The sequence below is a fragment of the Eimeria maxima genome, genomic scaffold (genome assembly GCF_000499605.1).
Source record: "Eimeria maxima Weybridge genomic scaffold, Emw_scaff91, whole genome shotgun sequence".
Classification (NCBI taxonomy): domain Eukaryota; phylum Apicomplexa; class Conoidasida; order Eucoccidiorida; family Eimeriidae; genus Eimeria; species Eimeria maxima.
The window spans coordinates 2501-22014 of record NW_013566854.1 but is presented as its reverse complement, the minus strand read 5'-3'; the positions used below and the strand labels follow the sequence as shown (position 1 = coordinate 22014).

Below are 19514 nucleotides of genomic sequence, written 5' to 3'. Positions count from 1 at the left end.
TTCTGCTTGTTTTATTCCTTGTTTTTTATACTTTTGCATTTTTTGCTCTCTGCAATGGAAGGTCCCTTTACACCATAGCACTTTGCTTGCTCGGTGCCAGTGCCCTGGTGGTGGTTAGATAAAGCCAACTCCAGCATGTTGTAGCCATATGGTGCTAACTACAGCTAGATAACTGGGGCCAGCTGCAGCTAACAGTGGCACAATCGGTGCAGGTAGGGGTTATCATTCTCCCCTCGGGGGTTCCTATGCCATATGCTTGCAAAGGGTGCTCGGGGGCCCTTCGGGGCACTTTGGTGTTGCCCCTTAGGTCCCCAAAAACAGGAAGCAATCGGTTCTTCGGTGTATGTATACTTGGTAGTGTAGGCTGAGCAGACACCCCAGAACCCTAAGGTCACGGGAGTAGGGTTCTTGTACGTTACACTGTGGTTTACGGTTGAAGGGTGGCAGCTCCCTTCGCTTTTGTCGTTTACTTCTTCTGATTAATATGTGAACAAGATGTTATTGTATTGACTAATCGACTTAAGGAGCTGCCAGCTGTTGCTGCAGCAAATCAAAGACCGCTCAGGAGCAGAACAAGCAGCAGCAGCAGCAGCAGGGCTGGGGCCCGCCTTGGCCTCACAGGATTGCCGAAGGCCTTGTCATGGCTTTTGTACTTTCTCGGCTGCTGCATATGGTTGTTGGATGTGTTTATAGTTTGTTCTGTTATATTATTAATGATTTAAATCCTTCTTTTTGTCAAGCTGCAGCAACAGCTGCTTCTGCTGCTCCCGGCTCCGTAGCAGCATAGGGGCCCCCCGTGGCCTTGCTTCTTCTATTGGGGTTTTTTTGGGGGTCCCCTCCGGGCTTTCATAGAATCTCAAGGATATAAAAATAAAGGAGAATAACAGGAGGGCCTGCGGCTTCGCGTTGCAGCCCGAGGCCTGCTTCCGAGGCTGCTTGGCCCCCCCATAGCTGCAGCAGCGTCCTGTTGCTGCTCTTGCTGCTGCTCCTGCTCCTGCTGCTGCAGCAGCATCCTAGAGACCAGATTTTTGAACTTGGCGGCTCACGCTCCTGCGTAGGGGCCGTTGTTGCACCAGCAGCCTCGGTGAACGGGCTTCTCCCACTGTGCAGCGGCAGAAGCACCAGGAGGAGAGGCAGCAGCAGTAGCAACAGCTACTGCACGCAGTAGGAGCCCCAGCAGCACCTACTGCACGCAGTAGCAGCAGCAGCAGTGCAGGGCGCAGGAGGAACGCAGGACTGGCCTCATGTGGTGTAGAAGATGAGGGGCGTACGGATCTTTAGTAGCTGCTTGCTGCTGCAGCTGTTGCTGCTGCAGCTGCAGCACCTGATGCTGCATGCAGCAGGAGCGGATGGCTCTGACCAACCGGGAAGCGGAACAGGTGCTTCTTCTTCCTTAGAGAGGGAAGGAGAAGCAGCAGGCACAGGAGGAGATACCGAGATTATCGATGGCAGCAGTCTTTCCTCAGAGCTAGGGAGGCCTACTCTTTTAGAACTCATGAGAGCGGCAAGACTAGAGAGGACCCTTTTAAATAAACCCAAGGGGAAGGCAGCAGGGTTTGCTTCTCTCTTTGACACCACCAAACTTATGGCTGTCTTCGTTACTGTCGCCGTCCTCCTATACGCTGTCAGAGTCCGCACCCGAAGATACACCGCAGACGTAAGATCTATGGTTTATTGTTTAGGATTTGGGGTTTTGGGTTGGCTGGTGGCTGGAGCATCACCTACCTTTTTTCTGGGGGTCGAGAGCGCGGCGGGTTGCTGCTGTTCTTCCTGCCGCAGCTTCTGTGGGGCTCACGCATGCTTTGCTGTCGCTGCTGCTGTGCAGGAATTGACCCTGAAGATGTCTCGTCAGGCGCGATGGTTTAAGCGTAAGTAGAGCAGAAGGGTGAAATGGTCTTGGGTGGGATCTGGGATGTACATGCAGCTGCCGCACACTTCGGGGCAAGCACGCAGGCATGCAGTCAGGAGACAAGGGGTTGGGGTGTATGTCCAGTGTGCGCTTTGGGGCTTGTTTGCTGTTGCCTGCGTGCAGCGCGATTTGCAGCATACACTGCAACTGACGGGCACATCTACGTCGTCACGCTGGGCTTCAGGGTAAGATGCGGCGCATGTAGGATGCACCGGGTTTGCATGCAACCCCAAAGCCTACTCCGTGCAGCAGGTTTACATTTCGCATGCTTGCATGCGCCTGCACGTGCGTGCAGTTGCTTGTAGTTCATAACTACACTATATATGGTTGCGCATCGTGTAATGCATGCATTTATACATGTGTGTCTTTGCTTATATTTAAGTGCATTATTTACACATATATTTGTATTAGAGATCCACCTGTGTGGCAGTTGCCGTATGGCAGTGGCAGCAGCAGCAGAGGCCGTCGTCATTGTTGAAGGGTTCTGCCTTTTTTGATGTCATGATGCCTTCGTCTTCGTTGGCTGGGATTCGTTGATCCTTTAGCAGTAGAAGGTTTAGTTTTTAAGGTGTAGCATTTGTGTGTGTGCAGGGTTTGGAGCGTGTGGTGCTGCCCAAGAGGTACTCACAGCAAGTAAGTCGTTTGCTGCTGTCATATTTTGTCTTTTTCCTCTAGTGTCTCCTTTTTGCTGTCTCGGTCTCCGTTTGTTTCTCCCCGTTGTCTTCTGTGTGCTGTCCCGCTTGCTGTCTGTTCCGTGCCTCCTGTATCCTTTCGTTTGTCCTTTCTGTCTCTTGTTTGTTGTTCTTATGTTGGTGGAGGATCGGCGTGTTGCTACAGTGTCTTAGACTGTAGCTTTTGGTTCGTTTTTTTGTCTGTGTCACGTGCTGCTCTCTCTTCTCTGGTGCTCGGTCTCCTTTCAAGGTTTGTACACTGGCTCCTGGTATTGCTGTCGTTAAAGTGTTATTTGTGCATGCAAGGCGTTTGCTGCCGCAGGAAAAAGAAAATTTAATTGGTTTGTTTGAACGCGCCCTTCGGCATTTTGAAAGTGTCCCCCCGGATGAGACAAGCGGTTGTAAGTGTCTCTTTTGCTGTCAGCCACACCTGTGCACGGAGCAACCTGCTGCGCAAGCCTGTCTTAGCAACCTTCTGCAGCTGCAGTCTACTGTAGCAGCGTGTTGCAGCTGTGTATAGCGGCGGCGTGTGCTCTGTAGGGGAGTTGCAGCACTTAGCAGCATCAGCATGGAGCAGCAGCAACAGGAGTGTATATTGGTGTATGACTACAGTACCTGTTGTCTGCTTACTTGCTTGTTGTTTCGCAGATTTAATTGAAAATTGGAGTCCATCTGAAAAGATACCGCCAATAGACATCCGCATTGTGCGGTTGCCGCGAACACAGCAGTTGGGCTTCACTTTCCAGTAGAAAAGGCAGCAGCTGCTGCTGCTGCTGCTGCAGCAGCTGCTGCGGGTGCGGAGCTGCTGCTGCTCCGCTTTTGGGGAATGGGGCGTTTGTGTGGGTCTTCAGCAGCCGCCGCTAGCCATGCAGAGACAGGCAGCAGTACGCTGCTAGTGCGGCTCTGCTCTGCTGTTTCCTGCCCCTAGGTGACAGTGGGGCCCTCCTATACTGGCGCCTCAAGTAGCTGTCCTCTCGCCTCCTGAGGAGACAATGGAGACATTCTTGACACTTGATATCTTCGCCCTTGTCCCTTCTACGCAGCGGGCCCAGCTAGCAACAGCCCGGGCCCCAGCTAGCAACAGAGCGCGCCCCAGCTAGCTGCAGCACAAGGCCCAGGTAGCTGCAGCGCAGGCCTGCTAGCTGCAGCACAAGGCCCAGCTAGCTGCAGCTCGTGGCGCTGGTAATGTATGTAGTTTATTCTCCCCTCAACAGATTTCAAGGGGCTCCGAAAGGAGCGTCTTAGTCAGGTTTGCTGGGAAGAGGCAGAGCGCTTAGTGTATTGCATGCATTGCATGCACTGTGTGCATATGGCGGGGCTAGCAGCACACGCTGTATTGTGGAGTTGAAACCCTGCTTGGTACTAGTCTGCTGCTCCGAAGCAATTATTTGGGGCTTGTAGGGTATATTCTAAGGAACAGATCCAACAAAATCAGAAAATGCAGGCAAAAGCCTACGACAAGCATAGCTGTTGCTAGAGCGGACACCACGGGGCTCACCCGTTGCACGTGTTTCCATTACATGCCCGCATCGCTTGTTGAAAGTCAATGGGCACGAAACAGTCTGACAAATCGGGCATTGCGTGAACGCACGCAATATGAGGGGGCAGGCTGCAGCGTTGGGCCTTGGACCGACGCCTCAAATAAGAAGGCAACTCCTGCCCCTACTGAACAGGAAAAACAGAATGCATGCATGCAGATGCTGTATCTCATGCGCGACTATTTCAATGGGGACAGACGAGAGGCAGACCACGGTGTCCCCCCCCTTACTTCCTCCCCAACCCTATGGAGAAGTGAAGAGAATTCGGAGAGTTATTCACTTTATCTGTCTTCTCCCCTTCTTCAGAAACCAGGTGCTCGCACATGCAAGCACCGGCTTGAGAGTCTGCTTTGCTGCCGCTACAGCTGACGCCGCGCTCGCTCGCGCCCACTGTGTGGCATACACTGCGGTGTACATACAGCTCCGCCTGCCCGCTGCAACAGCGGTAGGGCATTGCTGCTGCTGTTGTTTATCTCTCTTCTCCCCCGTCGTCACGCGGCAGCGAATCAGTTGCTTTCTTGCCACTCCGTAGTTGGGCCCCACATCTTTGTTGGGTCCCCCGTAAGAGGCATGGTTTCCATACGCGGCAAAATAAAGCAAGAGCATGCAGGGACCCATTCCTAGAGCTACGCAGCAGCAGCAACTGCTGCTAGACGCAGGCTCATGGAGCAGCAGCACGCATGGTGTTGGGGCTCCCAAACGGCGCGCAGACGTCATTCGCCCTCGTTCCCCTCTGCACAGAAAAGGGGGGCTCGAGCCTGCAGCAGCCAATTTTGGATCGCATTCTCCAGATCGGGGGCCGCCCCTCGCTGCTACTGCTGCTCCTCGTCCTCCTCCTACTGCTGCAGCTACTACTGTTGCTGTAGCAGGTGGTGGTGAGCTAAGGTTGCGTTGGCTCTTGACCGGTGCGGGCAAAGAGTTTGGTAAGGAAAGGAGTAAAGAAAGCCTCAATCTCGCGGAGGTTTCCTCGAATCTCCCTAGTACGTGTTTTGATTTCTTGGAAGGTATCTCTGATTGATCCTGGGGTGTACGGACTATGGACGGTTTGCCTCATTACTTCAACAGTCTCCAGCTCCTCAATAGCTTCGTCTAAGCGCTCGCGGGCAAACTGAAGCTGCTGCTTCTCCTCCTGCGTCATGTGGTCTACCAACACCTGCGCTTGTGCTTCCGAGAGACGCAGCAAGTCTGTCTTCTGCTGCAGGTCACGCACAGCGGCGCCCATTGGTTGAGTGAGTTCCATAATATGCTGCATGCCACTTTCTAAGAACTGCACTGCTCGTCCTGCTGCTGATTGCGCATCTGTTGCTGCTGATGCTGCTGCCTGCAGCACCGCCGCCATTTCCGCCACCGTCTTTATAGGCCGATCCTTCAGTTGCTGCTGCAGCACCCGAACCTGCTGCAGCTGCAAGCCTTCCTGCCCTGCAGCACGGGCACAGCGCAGCAGCTGGTTCTGCGTGTCTGCAGCTGCCTCATCCCCTTCCTCCGTAACAGCCAGGGAGGCCTCATAAGCCCCATTTAAAAAATTCTCATATCGAAACACCTCTGTTCTCCGATGATCCGCAGCACGACATACTCTTGCAAGTGCCGTGCGGGTAAGTTGTAACAGCACCGAGGTACTCTCGTACATCTCCCGCACCGCCGCAGCCTGATGCTCCACCTCTTCCTCATCTTCCTCCTCGTCAGAACCATCCAAGCTTATCAAGTACTGTATGTTGTTTTCAACTGCATGTGCGTGCTGCGCTAGCAACAGCACGTCGCGTTCCATGTTGGAGGGTCGGAAAAGGCTAGCAAGGGTTTCTGCTGCATTTTGAATTGCGTGCAGACTGTCCATGTCGAACTCCACTGCCAATGTTCTTGCTCTTTCCAGTTGTGACTCGAGTCTTGATCTTCGTGTACTCGTCCTATATTCCCTTCCCACGTAGCTCGCCTGGCCACGCAACGATTCTAGCAGTCCCTGTCGGCCTGTCGAAACACCTCGGAAGTACATGGCTGCACCGAAGCTCACGAAAGCCAGAAGCAGCAGCAACCGCCGCTTCAGAGGGGTCCGACGAAGAGGCACGCTCTCCAGGGAAGCCCCTTGCGCGTGCAGCCTTTTGCTACTAGAGCTACTTCTGCTGCTGCTGTGCTGCTGCTGCTCGGCAGGAGGTTCCAAGATGTGTGGGTCTCCCCCAGTGCTCGGATGCGTTTGCCTGCTACTTAAAGCATACTCCTCTCCAGCAGAAGGGCTCCCTGTGAGGCCTTGCAAATCTTCACCTAAATCGCTGTCTCCCCATGTCAAAGCGGAGAGTTCTTGCATACTCAAGTCTGTAACTGTTACGGGATCAGTCATCACAACTGCTTCAGCGGCTTCTGAGGTAAATCCCAGCAGCATCTGCAGCAGAAGCAGCACTAAACCCCGCCCAAAGCCTTCCATTGTTCTGCGTTGTCGGAAGGCAACGGCAGAAAATGAACAGCTATGTAAAGACACAAGCTGGAATAGCCCTGCAACTCAGAAGCATGTAAATAACAAAGGTCCCCAACTACAAGCCCTCCAGCGGAAAGATGGTTGAGGAGATCAAATCATGAGTCGAGGTCTGCCTTGAGCAGACGAAGAACGTTGCAGCAGCGCTAACGCCTCCCATGCTGAATGACGGATCCTCTACCAGGAACCACAGGGACGAAGTAGCTGAAACAAAAACAAATGGGCTTGTGTTTTACAAAATGAAAAAAGCAGAATAAGAAGAAGCAATCGACCAAAGAGGGAGTCGAATACTGTTTAGCTTCGAGACGGTCCTCCCACGCTCGAGGTTGTGCCCCACGCCGCCGGTGCAGCTACAGCGCAGATTCTGCCTCTCTTGTTGCCACTTTTCAGTATTAAACATTCCTTACACACCTTTATTACAATATAATTCCTAAATTTGATCAAGGCATACAGTGCAAGAAGCCATCACCACCACCTAGGGGCAATGCTCCAGGTCCTCGTCGGCCCCGTGAGAAGCAGGCCCTAGCATGAAGTGTTCTTAGCACCACTTTTCATTGTATTTCGAAAACACGGAATGTGGTCAATAATTGTGGCTCAACCCATTGGATGTTTTGGGGCTTCTTCACTCCTCGTAAGCGAGGCACAGCGCAGCTAAGGCCGTCGAAGGGAGTCGGTTCCCGGTGTTGCCCTGTCTCCAGGTTGCACCGGTTTGCCTTCCTGCAACAGTAAGGTGTGCCCGTTGTAGGGAATTTAGAGGTAGTTAGTGGTTGCTAATGAAGGAAATGCACACGATATAGGGCAGCAAGGAAACCGCCCCATGGCAATTCAAGAAAGTGCCCCTGCGGTTACTGCGTGAGTTAATTCTCTCCTGTAAAAAAAAATGCAGTTAAAAATGTGTATATTTAACGTCGCTTTTAAGGTATTAAGGTTTTGTCTTTTTAGTAAATTCAGGTTCTGCATCGGGGCTATGAGCAGCAGCTTAGGTTTTGCAACAGTCCGTTGCCACAACCAGCCCTTCCACACCTACATTCCTAAGGGAAGGGCTGGGTTAATTAGCTAGGGAGCCCCTTTGGAACTGATTCCAGACACGCATTTGCGTTTCTACTGTGTCAGCGGCAACTGACCAGCATAAAATATCATTCTGCCGTTCTCTTTCACCAGCATCGACTTTTGCATTGAAACTAAACTCAACAAACTCAGAAGGGCATAACGCGCTGCTCCCTTTAGGTTATATGACTGAATAGATAGACGGCCTCTCAGCACGCCTAGCGGGTAAACCTCTGCTTGCAGCAGACTGCAAGAGTGGGCTACTAGGGGCAGCTCAGGTCGGGAGCAAGCAAGGGTTCAACTGTTGCTAAAAGTATGAGTCCTAGTGCATCTCGGCCTAGAGAGACATGCGCATAAACCTATCTCAAGGACTGTTTGATCTGGTTTATGTCCCTTAGTATGGGCATCTGCTCTGGTGTATCGTGATTTAGATAAGCATCTGTTCGGTATACTAGGGCAGAAATAGACAGCTTGTGGGGGACAGGAGAACACCAAACACCGTCTTTAAACAGCCCATCAGTCCAGTGTAGGAATTTCTTCAGAGTCCTCTACTGCCTCTGTAGCAGGATCAGGCTGCGCCTGCGCACACCCAGAGTAGTAACAACCGCAGCAGTGCAGAGGGAAGGAGCTGCTCCTTGGGCGTCTTTTTTAGTTCCACACGCTGCAGATCCTGAAGCTACTTCCTGCAGCAGCACCGCGTTTGCAGCAAGCTACCTGCATCGATGCGTGCCGGAGTATAGCTGCTCGGACCTCCAGCTGCTTCAACTCAGCCTGCATGGGGAGCAGCAAAGGAGCACCTGGCACTCGACAATGCAGGGCGCTTGTAGTCCCTTGAGTTTCTCAGTTAGCATAATCTACCGCTCTAGCAAGAATGCGAACAGCAAAAATGCAATTATTAACATACAACTATATACCGAAGGAAAAATTGCTCACCATACGGCATTCCGCGTTATACAATATTTCCTACTTTGCTGGCACAAACTGGTGCTACGTCTTCCTTGCTTACCTGGAGACCTGTTATGACAGAGGCCAGGGACACTGCGGGCTTCGTCGAGACACGCAAGCTGGTAGCAGCGGCCAGGCTGTCTGTTGTCTCCTTGACGCGCTGCTCGCTGGCCTCAAGAACTCTGTTGAGAGACTGAATCTCCGTCTGCAGCTGCTGCTGCCGTTCTCGTTGCACTGCATGCCGTCGCAATATATCTTCTAACTCCGGAAACTGTACGCAGACTCAATGTCGTCTTTAAGATCACCCTGTACATTTCCGGGCTGCCTGTCTGGGCTGCCGTTTCGGCGTCAAAGCGGTGCATGAACTGCCGCATAGACATTTATACGTGCGGTGCTCTAGGACTCCGGAGGTGGTACTCTGAGCTGAGGTATCCGTGCAGCTGACGAGGTCAGGGAAGGCGTCGCGAACTTCTTCTACTTTGCTCTTTAGTTCTACGATGCGTCGCCTGCTTTGTTCTACCAGTCCAGGCAAAACCGCCTTGAGTTTTCGGACTTGGCACTGCAGCTCTGCTTGCTTTGACTTGAGGGCTCGCTGGTGCTGTCTCCAGCGAACACCAGGACAGGTACTGTGACTAGCGATGGGCCGCACGTCAGAGGTCATCCAGAGGCGCTCTTCCGTCTGCAAGAACTCCCCTTCTTTGATCTGCATGCAATAGGGCTTGCAGCACAGAGACGTCATGCTGCTGCCTCTTCCTCAGAGGCATGGGCCAAGATGGGAAGCTGAGATGTTGGAACTTCTGAAGGCGGAGTGTCACAAGCTGACCTCAGAGAAAGTAGCGGTAGCAGGCTCGCTGCATGCTGCGGTCCCTCCAGGAGCTACTGCGTCACTGGCCTCCTGAGGATACAGGAGTCTCAATTGGCGCGCCGAGTCATCACAAGGAGAGGAGTTCTCTGTTCAAGTCGCTCTGTGTAGAGATAGCACAATTTTTGTTTTGTCTCGTGTGTTTCTACCCCTTTTCCTTGGGCATCCGCTGCCTGTTCCGTGCTGCTTACAGTTTTTCTGCTCACAACTGGTTTCGCTGCAACGGGCGCTGCCGGGGCGGATAACGCAATAGTGCAAACCGAGGGGGCGAAGGAAAGGCGGCTTTTCTTTGCAAGCTGCGCGGCCAACATGTCACACACATCGAAGTCCAAAGCTTCTTTGAACGCCGAAGACAAACTCTGCTCGCATTCCTTTCAGTGTAGTATCGTTGTTGTGGTCCGCGTGAGGCGGTTAGCAGGCCTTTGCGTTTGTGAGCACTTGTGTAATTTTAGACGTCGCATAGGTTACTGAGTGTAAACCGCGCTCCATGAAGGTGTCTATCGAGTTGCAAGATCATCTGCTGAGGGGTTCGTGCCTCTCTAAGTTTTAGTGGCTTTTGCAGTGAACTGGTGTGTCGCCAGCAGGGAGCACACCATCTGTAGCAGCCTGTAGATCAGAAGGCAGTGTTGTCGTCCTGGGCTCTGAGGGACAAACACGCCGCCCATTATATATAATATGTAAATAATAAGTGTATAAGTATACCTCACGGGAGCAAAGGTGATGCTCCCTTTGCAACTCCAACGTACATACAAACAAAATGCAACTAGCACAATGCATGGCGCCCTCCTTAAGAGTATGTGGTCTGTTTAGCGTCGATACTGTACACTATGCTACAAGATGGAGCTCAAACGCTGTGCATCTAGATGGAAGTTCATCTGTCGACGGCTTTGTGCCTGTGTTTGTGCTGTTCGTATCTTTCAGATGTTGAACTGGGGCCTTTAACAAGCGTAGGCAACATCTAAAGCTCAGTATCCTGCAGCAGCCTTCACCAGCAGCCTGCAGCCTTAAGGCTGGATTGGCAATGCTAATCTAACCATAAGGTCCTGCACTTCATATAATGAGTCCACAACTTTAATCTTGACAACTGAGGCATCTGAAAAGTCGCACGGTTTTGCAAGAACATGGATTCAGCTTACAGGCAGGCAACAAGGTCACCACTATATAATATATATGTAAATGTAATATAATATGTACATGCGTACACTTATTGTGCAGCGCAACATGCATTTGCCTCGTTGGTGAGGTCTGTGTGGGCATTTATACTCCGCAAGCCAGTGATTAGTATGGCGTAATGCTGTGGCTCACGTATCGCTTCAATTGCAGCTTCAACGCAGTCGTAGTCGATATCAGGCAGTTGACAGCCCAATAGGCTCAGCAAACGGAAACAAAGGCCCACGAAGAGGCGTAGGTCGTTCTTCTTGTGCCTTCCGTCTTCTGCAGTGCTGCTGAACGCCCACGGGCCGAAGTCGGGGAAATCTCTGCAAGCATTATACGCTGGCAACCTCCCTCTTAGTTCGGTATGCTTTTGCAGAGTGTGCGCGAGTGAGAAACGGAAACCTCATCGTGAGACGTGGATTGCGCTTCAAGGAAAACGGCAAGCGGAAGAGGAGGCGGTGACTCCTCCGCGCTGATAACAGTATGTGTCTAGTCTGCAAGAGTCATCCGATTGTGCCGCATAACTGTACTCAGCAACTGGTAAAGCTGCGGCTTCCTGTCTCTGTTGTGTCACGGAACACCTAGTTGCTTGTTTCAAGACGGACAGACTCTAGTTCCTTGCTCGATGCGGTGTGTCACTGCTAACCGTCTAAGGTTCGTGTTCCGATAGGCATCCAAGGCAGCCGCAAGCATTGTAGCTTCCCACAGAAGCCATGCGCTATCGCATGCCTCCTCCATATTTTTACATTCATACGGTTGCACAGAGGATTCACCCTCCCTGGGGCAACCGCGTGCCTTTCCGCTCATTTTTGCACAAGCTGCTCATCGTGTTTGTGATGGCCCTTCACTAATGAATCAAAAACGTCTAGCGCCGACGACGGTCCTTCATGTTGCATACTGATCCCGAGATGCCACCTGCCTATCCAACGTGCATTTACCAAACTCTCCTCTTTTTTTCAGGCAGTCTTTTTTGTCGAAAGGGAAGAACTTCATGAGCGTTTTAGCCTACGCAGAAACCACACAAGCTGGCGTAGCACCATACAACGCTTTTTCATTTAGGTAGCAAGACACTGGCAACTTTTTTGGGCGAGCAACAAGTTTGCTGGACCACCCAAGCATTCAATCCATTTAACGGCCTTGTTCTTGTCAGCAGCTCCGCCATGAGTTTCCTGCATATATTCTACGTTAATATACCGTACTTTAATCTGGAGTGGGGGAAACGATGTTTTTATCGCATTCCCTTCTCCTCCACCGAATCAAAATTGGTCTTCTGTGCTTCGCCAAGCCACGCTATCCATCCTAGGTCTGTTTCTGACTTTGTGCAGATCTCGTGGGCAAGTAGCAAGGTAAAATATATAAAGGTTATTATCACAGGCTTGCTCTCAGGTTGCTCCGTGTGTGACTTTTTCTTTTAGAGGCCTTCCATTTCAAGATGCCAAGTATTCTAACGAGTCCAACCGCGTCCTTGAGCAGGCACAAGGAATGACAGGTAGGGTCCTCAGTTACCGGGTGAATTTCAGCCTCGTGTAGTCTACAAATAATAAAGTTGCAGAACGTATTCCTTTTTGTGGCAATGTGAGCCCTCTGTAGCAGATCTATCTACAGCGAGCAACGCCTCAGGGGCCAGAGCAGGCGGGGTGAGCTCGAATCTCTCTGTACCGCAGGCGGAAATACCAAGGCATATTTGGAATCTGTTCACAAATCTAAAGAAGTGAAAAACAAGCAAATGATAAGTTTATGCCTTTACTACGTGGACGCATGCATGCACGGTGGGTTTGATGACAGCCCCAGGGTCACTTGCTGTACAACACTGGCCCCGATCGCAGACCTGGTATGTGTTCCGCTTAAAACTGCCTTTTCGCACACTATCTGGTTGATGCTCTAGCTGACGATCAAGTCATATTTATCTACGAGATCTCAAACGCAGCCAAACGATGCACATGTGACACATGAGGTTCGTTAGCCGTTGACAGAGCGATGATATTTAGGGGATCGCTACCATCAGTCTCACTTTCTCTCCACACCTCTAAAATTTAGAGTTTATGGCGAGCATTACGATATATCGTTTGCTCTGCATTGACTGCTGTCCTTTTGCTTGGCAGGCCACTGCAACTGCTATTCCACAAACTTTCAGGGATATTTACCTACGAAGTATCCATTGTTTCCTAGTGCATATTTTGCACTTCATTATTGTACCTCTTTGTTCAGGTACATTGTCTTGCTCGTCTTCCACTAATGCCTAACCGGTTCCAGATTGCTCTCTAGATTCGCTCTTGCACAATCCAATCTCCACAGTCGCCCTCGAGTTCTCATTTAAACATGCATTTAAGGTCCACTCTAAAGCGGTTCCCTAATAAAGGGCTTGACATATGGATTATGCATGGAGCAGGAGAACTCGTGCTCCATGCCTAATCCATGTAAAAGAGCTTGGGCAAATTCACGAGGGACCTGATAGCGCACTCGAAAAACTTCGAGCAGTAGACATGAAAAGTACTATGTTAAGAAGTGCTACTGCGCTGCACTCCCACAAACTACCTCAGGCAATCGTGGAGTGTTAAGAAAATGAGGGATGCTGGCTTTTCGCAAATGATGCGGGGTCGGATTGATGTTAAGAAGCTCAAGTTCTCAACAACCGAGCTCAGATCGCTAGCGCTGCAGACGCACTGTGAGCCACCTGCCTGTTTTAGTGGTGGTAGATGAGAGGCATGCAGGATACTGTAATTGTTAGTGACACCAGAACTGTGGATATCAGAAGGCGCTATGCTACGGCAAGGGGAAGGGAGGGCCGACCAGAAAACAAGCATAGGCCGTTTTCCAGAAATCATTAATACATAATATACAGTATATATACTAGTGTAGGAGTGTAACATCGTGGACTGAAGAAATCAAGCAAAAGACTTCTTCAGGAGCGCTGCCTGAGCTGTTTTGTTGTTCAGTTTCTGTTGAGGAAGTCCAGGCTCTCTACAGCGGTAACAGCTTAGCCGAGTGCACCTCCAACCCTAACGGTCACGTTTATATCGCACACATCTCAGCGCATCAGATTTACCTTTCCGCTCTAGTCTAGTTACATAATTCGGAGTTGTGAAATGTCATGTAGGCTTCCGGTTGCAAGCAGGCGAGCGAAAGCCTCTCGAAGGAGGGTTAAGTGCCGTTAGCCTCCTAGGACTGTTCAACCTCTCCAACGCCTGCAGTTTTGTCTTTGCCGATAGATTTGTTCGCCTCTTCTGGCAACACAGGACGCAGGACAGGGGCATCGAGATAGGTTTTGAAGAATTCGTCCGCTTACTGAGTATCTGGACGCGCGGTAAGGCGCACGTTTTCGCTGATGACAACCAAGCTCTGTAAAATGTACAGGCCGCAGCAGGCACTGTAGCACTAAGTCATGCAAAACAGGCATCTGATGACGGACTATGCGCCATCGCTCTAATATCTTTCAGTAAAGGTGGTGGGCTTTTATAACGACCTGTCGTCCTTATACTGTCTCTGTGCTCCGCAGGTACACCTCATCAGCGCCTAACGCGTAAGCGCATCGCACTTTTCGAAGCCAACAGCCTTCGAAAGCTAATTTTTTGTTGGATGGAGCGCCGCATCGTTTATTGGTGTGACCCATTTCACAATAGAGACAGCGCGAAATTCCCCTAAATATTAGGCGCTAAACTTTGCTCCTTGTGCGTTTTTGCTGCAGTTCTGTTTCACATATATGACAGAGGAAATAAAGGGTGAGTTGGCTGGAAGGTGACACTTGCAGCCCCCTTTGCAAGACAGCTCAACAGCCAAATACAAAGGGGAAGCGGTGGTGGTTGCGCTACAGGTACATCGTTAAAGAAGACATTGTCGATATTATGCGCTCGCTGTTCATGTGCTTTCTCAAATCCGGTGTTGCATCGTATGACTGGAATTCTGAAGAATTCAAAGCAAAGTACGGCAACAACAGTTCACCCTTTCACGGTCGCCCGGCGGCTCAACTAAGTAACCCATGTTCCAAAAGCGCGAACAGTGTCATCATATGCCGTTTCAGGGTCATACTCGAGAGGCACTCCGAAGATGCAGTGAAAGAGTAAGATAGTCCGGAGTAGCTTCCTTTGAATCAAGGGCAGGCTAACAAACTTTTAGGCGGGACGGAGAGATAGTGAGATATTTCCGATAGAGTAGATCGCGTCGACGATCATACCCTCTAAAGTGTGCCGTTTTTGCGAGAGGTTACAGAATGGCTCAAGAAATTCTCTCTGAGTGGGCAGATGCAGCAATAAGGTGGGCCCCCATGAAGGCTACGTGACAAGGAACCACAAGCAAAGCTAGCTGATTGCAGGGGCCCAATAACAACAACCGAGCCGAATAAAAACCAGCACGGCTATGCTTTAGTTCTGAAACACTGGGCACATGAGTCAAAAAACTGCTTCAATGGAGGACGATCGTAAATGGTGGAATGTGCTTGTTTCAGACGCTTTCACACGGCGGATTCGAACAAGTTACTTTGGTTCAGCGGTGAGCGAGGGCCTCAAAGGCAGCTGTAGATATGATAGGGGTAGTACGCATTGCTAATCGATGACAATTAAGCCGCGCAGCTAGGCAATAACCTGACTCGGACCCGAGCAAAGTCTGTTGCATTTCTTCTGGGCTCAAGGGTAGAGCGTAAACGCGAGTGTCTGCTTTTTGAATCTGCAGAATTCCTCCAGTGGATTATTCACGTCCCAGGAGTTGCTGAAAGTCTCTGCGTCCCCACAGATGTCTGGACTTGGCTATTTCAAGAATAAACCGAGTGTTTTCAAGCTGTCTTCGCCGCTGAGGGCCGCAGCAGGTTCTTCCTTTCCTTCGTTCATGTTCAGCACATCTATGGCGGCTCAAATCTGTTTTGTTTCAGCGGTTGTTTCAAAGCTAGCAAAGTGAAGGACACGTCCATCTGCCTTGCTGTGGAACTACTGCGCTGATTGACATACTCCAGCTCTCCATACATATGAGGGCATAAACATCCAAGCTATATTTTTAACTTAACGTGAAAATGGATTCGTTTATTGCCTGCCATCAAGGAAGCAGCCCAGAGGCACATATAGACTGCGCATTTAAGCCAGAGATGCAAACTTTCCCTTGCGCATTTCCCGTGTGTCTCGATGCTCCCAGTATTTACGTTGTGCTCGGATAGCTTCATCACTGTGTCTCCACAGATATTTTTTGGATTATGAAGAACTAAGGTGGGGGATCTTGATCAAGGCTAAGGAACATCATGTTCGCTGTTTCAATCCCAGGCGTTGCCAGAGTCGCATCTCAGCAATATTCCGTTCCAGAATCCATGCGACAACACGATTGTCAATCATCAACGGGGAAAGGTACCGGAGCAAAACGTGACAACAAGCAGTGCTACTATACGCCTGACTACTGCTCATTGTCCCGCTTTTTATTAGTTAGTCGAAGCGACAATTTCTTTCGTACAATCTCGGAAACGAGGGAAGGTAACACCCGAGACAGCTCTGCCATGAAGCGCAGCCCGATCTCATGAAGAGACATCCGGTCGTGGTCAGACGCAGAAGAGTGTAGACACAGCTTGACACGTCATTCGAGCAAGTTCAGGACTCCTCCGGATTGCCAAAGCTACGATAACATTGATCCTCTGGAGCGGTTCTCCGCAGTGTGTCCAAAATGAGTGCGGGCGTGAGCATGCAAATGTGTCCGACAGAGCGCCATTTGAGATATCTAAAAGTTCTAGGGATCTCCACGGCTTTAGCAATTCTCCAGATTAGCAAGCCCGTTGGAGCGCAGGTCTGTTCGGCAGATGCTAAACCTACTCAGGCCCCATACAAAGCAACATCCCACTATGTGAACAAGCATCGAATATCATGGAAAATCGAACTTCGTGGAAATTCTAGGTTTGTTTACATGTTATTGCGTCCGTTTGCGCTGCGCGTTTTTGTTACGGCATCCTGCTGCAGGGGGGTCACTATAACTGTGCCAGTATGTGTGTTACACAGCACGCTCACACCACATTCTATGTGGTATCAGTGTCTTCGGCGGCAGCGAGTTTCCGAGTATTTCCCTCACGTGAATTTGGGTAGAAGTTCAGCAGTAAATAATATTATTTCCTTAGATAGAAATATCTGATTACGCTGAAGACAGCCGGGGTCCCCCTGTTTCAGAGACAACCCGACGTAGCCGCCTCGCAGAACACAGGGGCACTTCACATGGGCTCGATATGCTTATGCGGTTAGAGGCTGGCTGTCTATTTGTCCATAGGCCTAGAGATTCTTACCGACGATCTGGCTTGCGATAGGTTACGCGCAGAGTTCAACAGCTGACCTAAATTATCTCCAGTGTACTTTTGTCTCTTCATGCTTTTGGTGCGCGGTAGCGGGTCGCAGATCTCTTCCAACGTGTGCGCTGCGAGACGCTGACCATGTCATGCTGCTCTTTCAAATCAATTGAATATCCGTTTTCTGTGAATGCAAAGTGTCTGCTCCCGCTGACTGAACGTCGCTTGAGTGATTCCACGCCTGATGTCGCGGCGGCTGGCTACAAGTAGATGCATGTAGCGTTGGGCGCGTGCCTTGTTGGGTTCTCTCGAGTTCCCGTGCATTCCGTTTCTACACATAGAGTTAGCTGTGGAACTGTGGCCCAATTTTAAACCCGTAAACCCTCGTGATGCGTTAATCACGTAGACATCTATAAGGTAGGGCGGCACACAAGCGAATGCACAGAAACGTTGTGCGTTAGTAGTGGACCTCTGCAGAGCCCAAATTCCTACTACACTCTGGTTTGTGGCCTCGAAGTTCAGCCACAATGAATGAATACTACTATACATACTCTAAACTCCGTCAGGAGTATGGGAGGTACTGCTCTTTCAGTGCCACCGAACCCCGTTTACTGGGTGTTATCGAGCCGAATCCTGATCAGATGCAGCAGTTAATTCCTCAGAATCCAAGAAATTTTTGTGGAGACACAATGATAGAGCTCTCCGAGCACACTGTAAACACAGGAAGCGTCAGCGTATGCGGGAGGGGGATGAGGCACGTAGAAGGAGGTTGGCCTAAGGAGGTTGACTCAACAGACCCGCAGGAGGTTGCAAAGTGGAAGAAAAGGGCAGAAAGGGACCCAGCCTTCCTGCAAAGCGTCAAGCAGCTAACCGCTGACTGTACTCGCGTACTTCAGCAAAACCTTGTGGTTGATCTATTTCAAGATTACTTCAAGGGGATGGAAATTTCCAGAGGGAATGAGCAACGTATGTATGCCAAGTCTATAGCACTCCTCAAGGACCACCCTGGGTGCTGCAAAAGGTCAGTGACATGCATTGCTTGGCATCCTGATGGCCCTCAGAAACTAGCAGTTGGCTACGGCATTATGAAGTTTCAAGGTCAACCAGAGTCTCTTCCTACTTGCGCACTCCTGTGGGATCCGCGTCATCCCAACGAGCCCGTAACAGAGTTGGGATCGCCGAGTCCGGCAGTTTCTTTGGCCTTTAACACAAAAATTTCAGATATGCTTATTGGAGGCTGCTACAATGGGGTTGTCTGCCTATGGGATCTGCGCAAGGGAACGAAGCCAGTTGAAGTGTCGGTTTGCGGCACCAGCCACTATGATCCCGTATACGAGGTCGTGTGGACACAAAGTAAGACAAACAGCGAGTTCGTATCAGCTTCTACGGACGGACGAGTCTTGTGGTGGGACTGCAGGAACCTGAAAGAACCAGTCGAGGAGTGCAGGTTAACTCCACCAATGCAACAGAATTCAGCGGCTGGTTCTCAGGGATGCACTGGGGTTGATGAAAACGAAGTCTCCGAACTTGTAGGAGCCAGGTCTCTAGCTTGGTCTTTAGAGGCGGGACCAACGAAGTTTCTTCTAGGGACTGAGCAGGGCACTCTGTTGAGCTTGAAGACGCGGCCTAAAAGGCCCCCCGAGATCAGCCAGTGGTTTGGCTGCGATGGTGGGCAGCACCATGGGCCAGTAAGCGCCGTCAGAAGGAACCCCTTCCACAGCAAGTATTTTTTGTCAGTAGGCGACTGGACCGCCAAGCTATGGATGGAAGAAGTGCGCACTCCGCTGATAGTAACGCCCCATCATCCGGCTACTCTCACCGACGGGCAGTGGAGTCCTACACGTCCTGGATTGTTTATGGTTACACGAAGCGATGGTTTTCTCAGCTTTTGGGACTACTACTACAAGCAGCATGAAGTAGCCTTCCAGCACAAAGTCGGGACCTGTCCGCTAACCCGCCTTTCGGTTCAAGCCCAAGGTGAGCTTGTCGCCGTGGGAGATGCTGAAGGACGGGTGACAGTGCTCGGCCTGTGCGAAGCGCTACAAGCATGCGCCGCCAATGAAAAGGTAGTAGTCGGATCAATGTTTGAGCGTGAAGCAAGGCGTGAGAAAAACATTGAAATGACAAAACGGCAAGCAGAAGGTAAAAGGCAGGATGAGAAGCAGCAAGTTCAAACTCAAAGTGCGGTAATTCAGGAAGCAGTCGAAGCTGCAAGAGCAGCGTTTTTCAAAGAGCTTCAGGATGACCAATCTCCACCTACAGCGTAAAAATGGAGGCTGATGTGTGACTTGCCACTAGTGAAACATTGGCAACTCAATTTCTTTATGACGTGCCCTACGGTGAGATTCTCTTGGGACCACGGCTGGGCATCAGAATATTCCTCCATCGACCATGATATTATTTTCTAACTCTGAAGGAATTCCGTGGGATGTTGAACTGTAGCGGAATGTTCATCAGCAACCTGGTTTGCTGGTGCAAGTTTCGTCTACCTGAATGAATCGCTGCAGTTAACACACATGAATGATACAGAGGTGTGTGTAACCTCAAACACTCAGAAAATGCTACCGGCAAAAATATATAGATGGATACCCAGCCTGCAGATGTGGCTGACTAGGACAGCTTCCTAGGGCTACGAAGGAAGGTGTAGTAGTGAAAAACTGTCACACAGCTTAGGTTAGTGAGAGT

The 19514-nt window shown here is 50.6% G+C and overlaps 5 protein-coding genes across 5 annotated transcripts; 3 read left to right on the top strand and 2 right to left on the bottom strand.

The window, feature by feature from the left end:
- Window positions 1–1258: 1258 nt before the first annotated feature.
- On the top strand, window positions 1259–3680 carry EMWEY_00012460 (hypothetical protein, conserved; the record flags this gene model as incomplete). Its single annotated transcript, XM_013483034.1, has 7 exons — window positions 1259–1657; window positions 1826–1868; window positions 2033–2094; window positions 2501–2542; window positions 2831–2981; window positions 3229–3284; window positions 3516–3680. 7 exons carry the CDS (start codon window positions 1259–1261, stop codon window positions 3678–3680), a joined length of 918 nt encoding a protein of 305 aa, XP_013338488.1.
- A 1318-nt stretch (window positions 3681–4998) lies between these two features.
- On the bottom strand, window positions 4999–6531 carry EMWEY_00012450 (hypothetical protein, conserved; the record flags this gene model as incomplete). Its single annotated transcript, XM_013483033.1, has 1 exon — window positions 4999–6531. One exon carries the CDS (start codon window positions 6529–6531, stop codon window positions 4999–5001), a length of 1533 nt encoding a protein of 510 aa, XP_013338487.1.
- Window positions 6532–8142: 1611 nt separating this feature from the next.
- Window positions 8143–11395, bottom strand: EMWEY_00012440 (hypothetical protein, conserved; the record flags this gene model as incomplete). The annotated part of the gene is made up of 7 exons (XM_013483032.1): window positions 8143–8205; window positions 8633–8842; window positions 9017–9274; window positions 9625–9729; window positions 10468–10526; window positions 10739–10911; window positions 11235–11395. 7 exons carry the CDS (start codon window positions 11393–11395, stop codon window positions 8143–8145), a joined length of 1029 nt encoding a protein of 342 aa, XP_013338486.1.
- A 1779-nt stretch (window positions 11396–13174) lies between these two features.
- Window positions 13175–15342, top strand: EMWEY_00012430 (hypothetical protein, conserved; the record flags this gene model as incomplete). The annotated part of the gene is made up of 8 exons (XM_013483031.1): window positions 13175–13253; window positions 13525–13557; window positions 13704–13892; window positions 14085–14187; window positions 14400–14507; window positions 14795–14839; window positions 15030–15073; window positions 15254–15342. 8 exons carry the CDS (start codon window positions 13175–13177, stop codon window positions 15340–15342), a joined length of 690 nt encoding a protein of 229 aa, XP_013338485.1.
- A 2176-nt stretch (window positions 15343–17518) lies between these two features.
- Window positions 17519–19096, top strand: EMWEY_00012420 (dynein intermediate chain, putative; the record flags this gene model as incomplete). Its single annotated transcript, XM_013483030.1, has 1 exon — window positions 17519–19096. The coding sequence occupies one exon, from the start codon at window positions 17519–17521 to the stop codon at window positions 19094–19096; it is 1578 nt and encodes a 525-aa protein (XP_013338484.1).
- Between the last annotated feature and the right edge of the window lie 418 nt (window positions 19097–19514).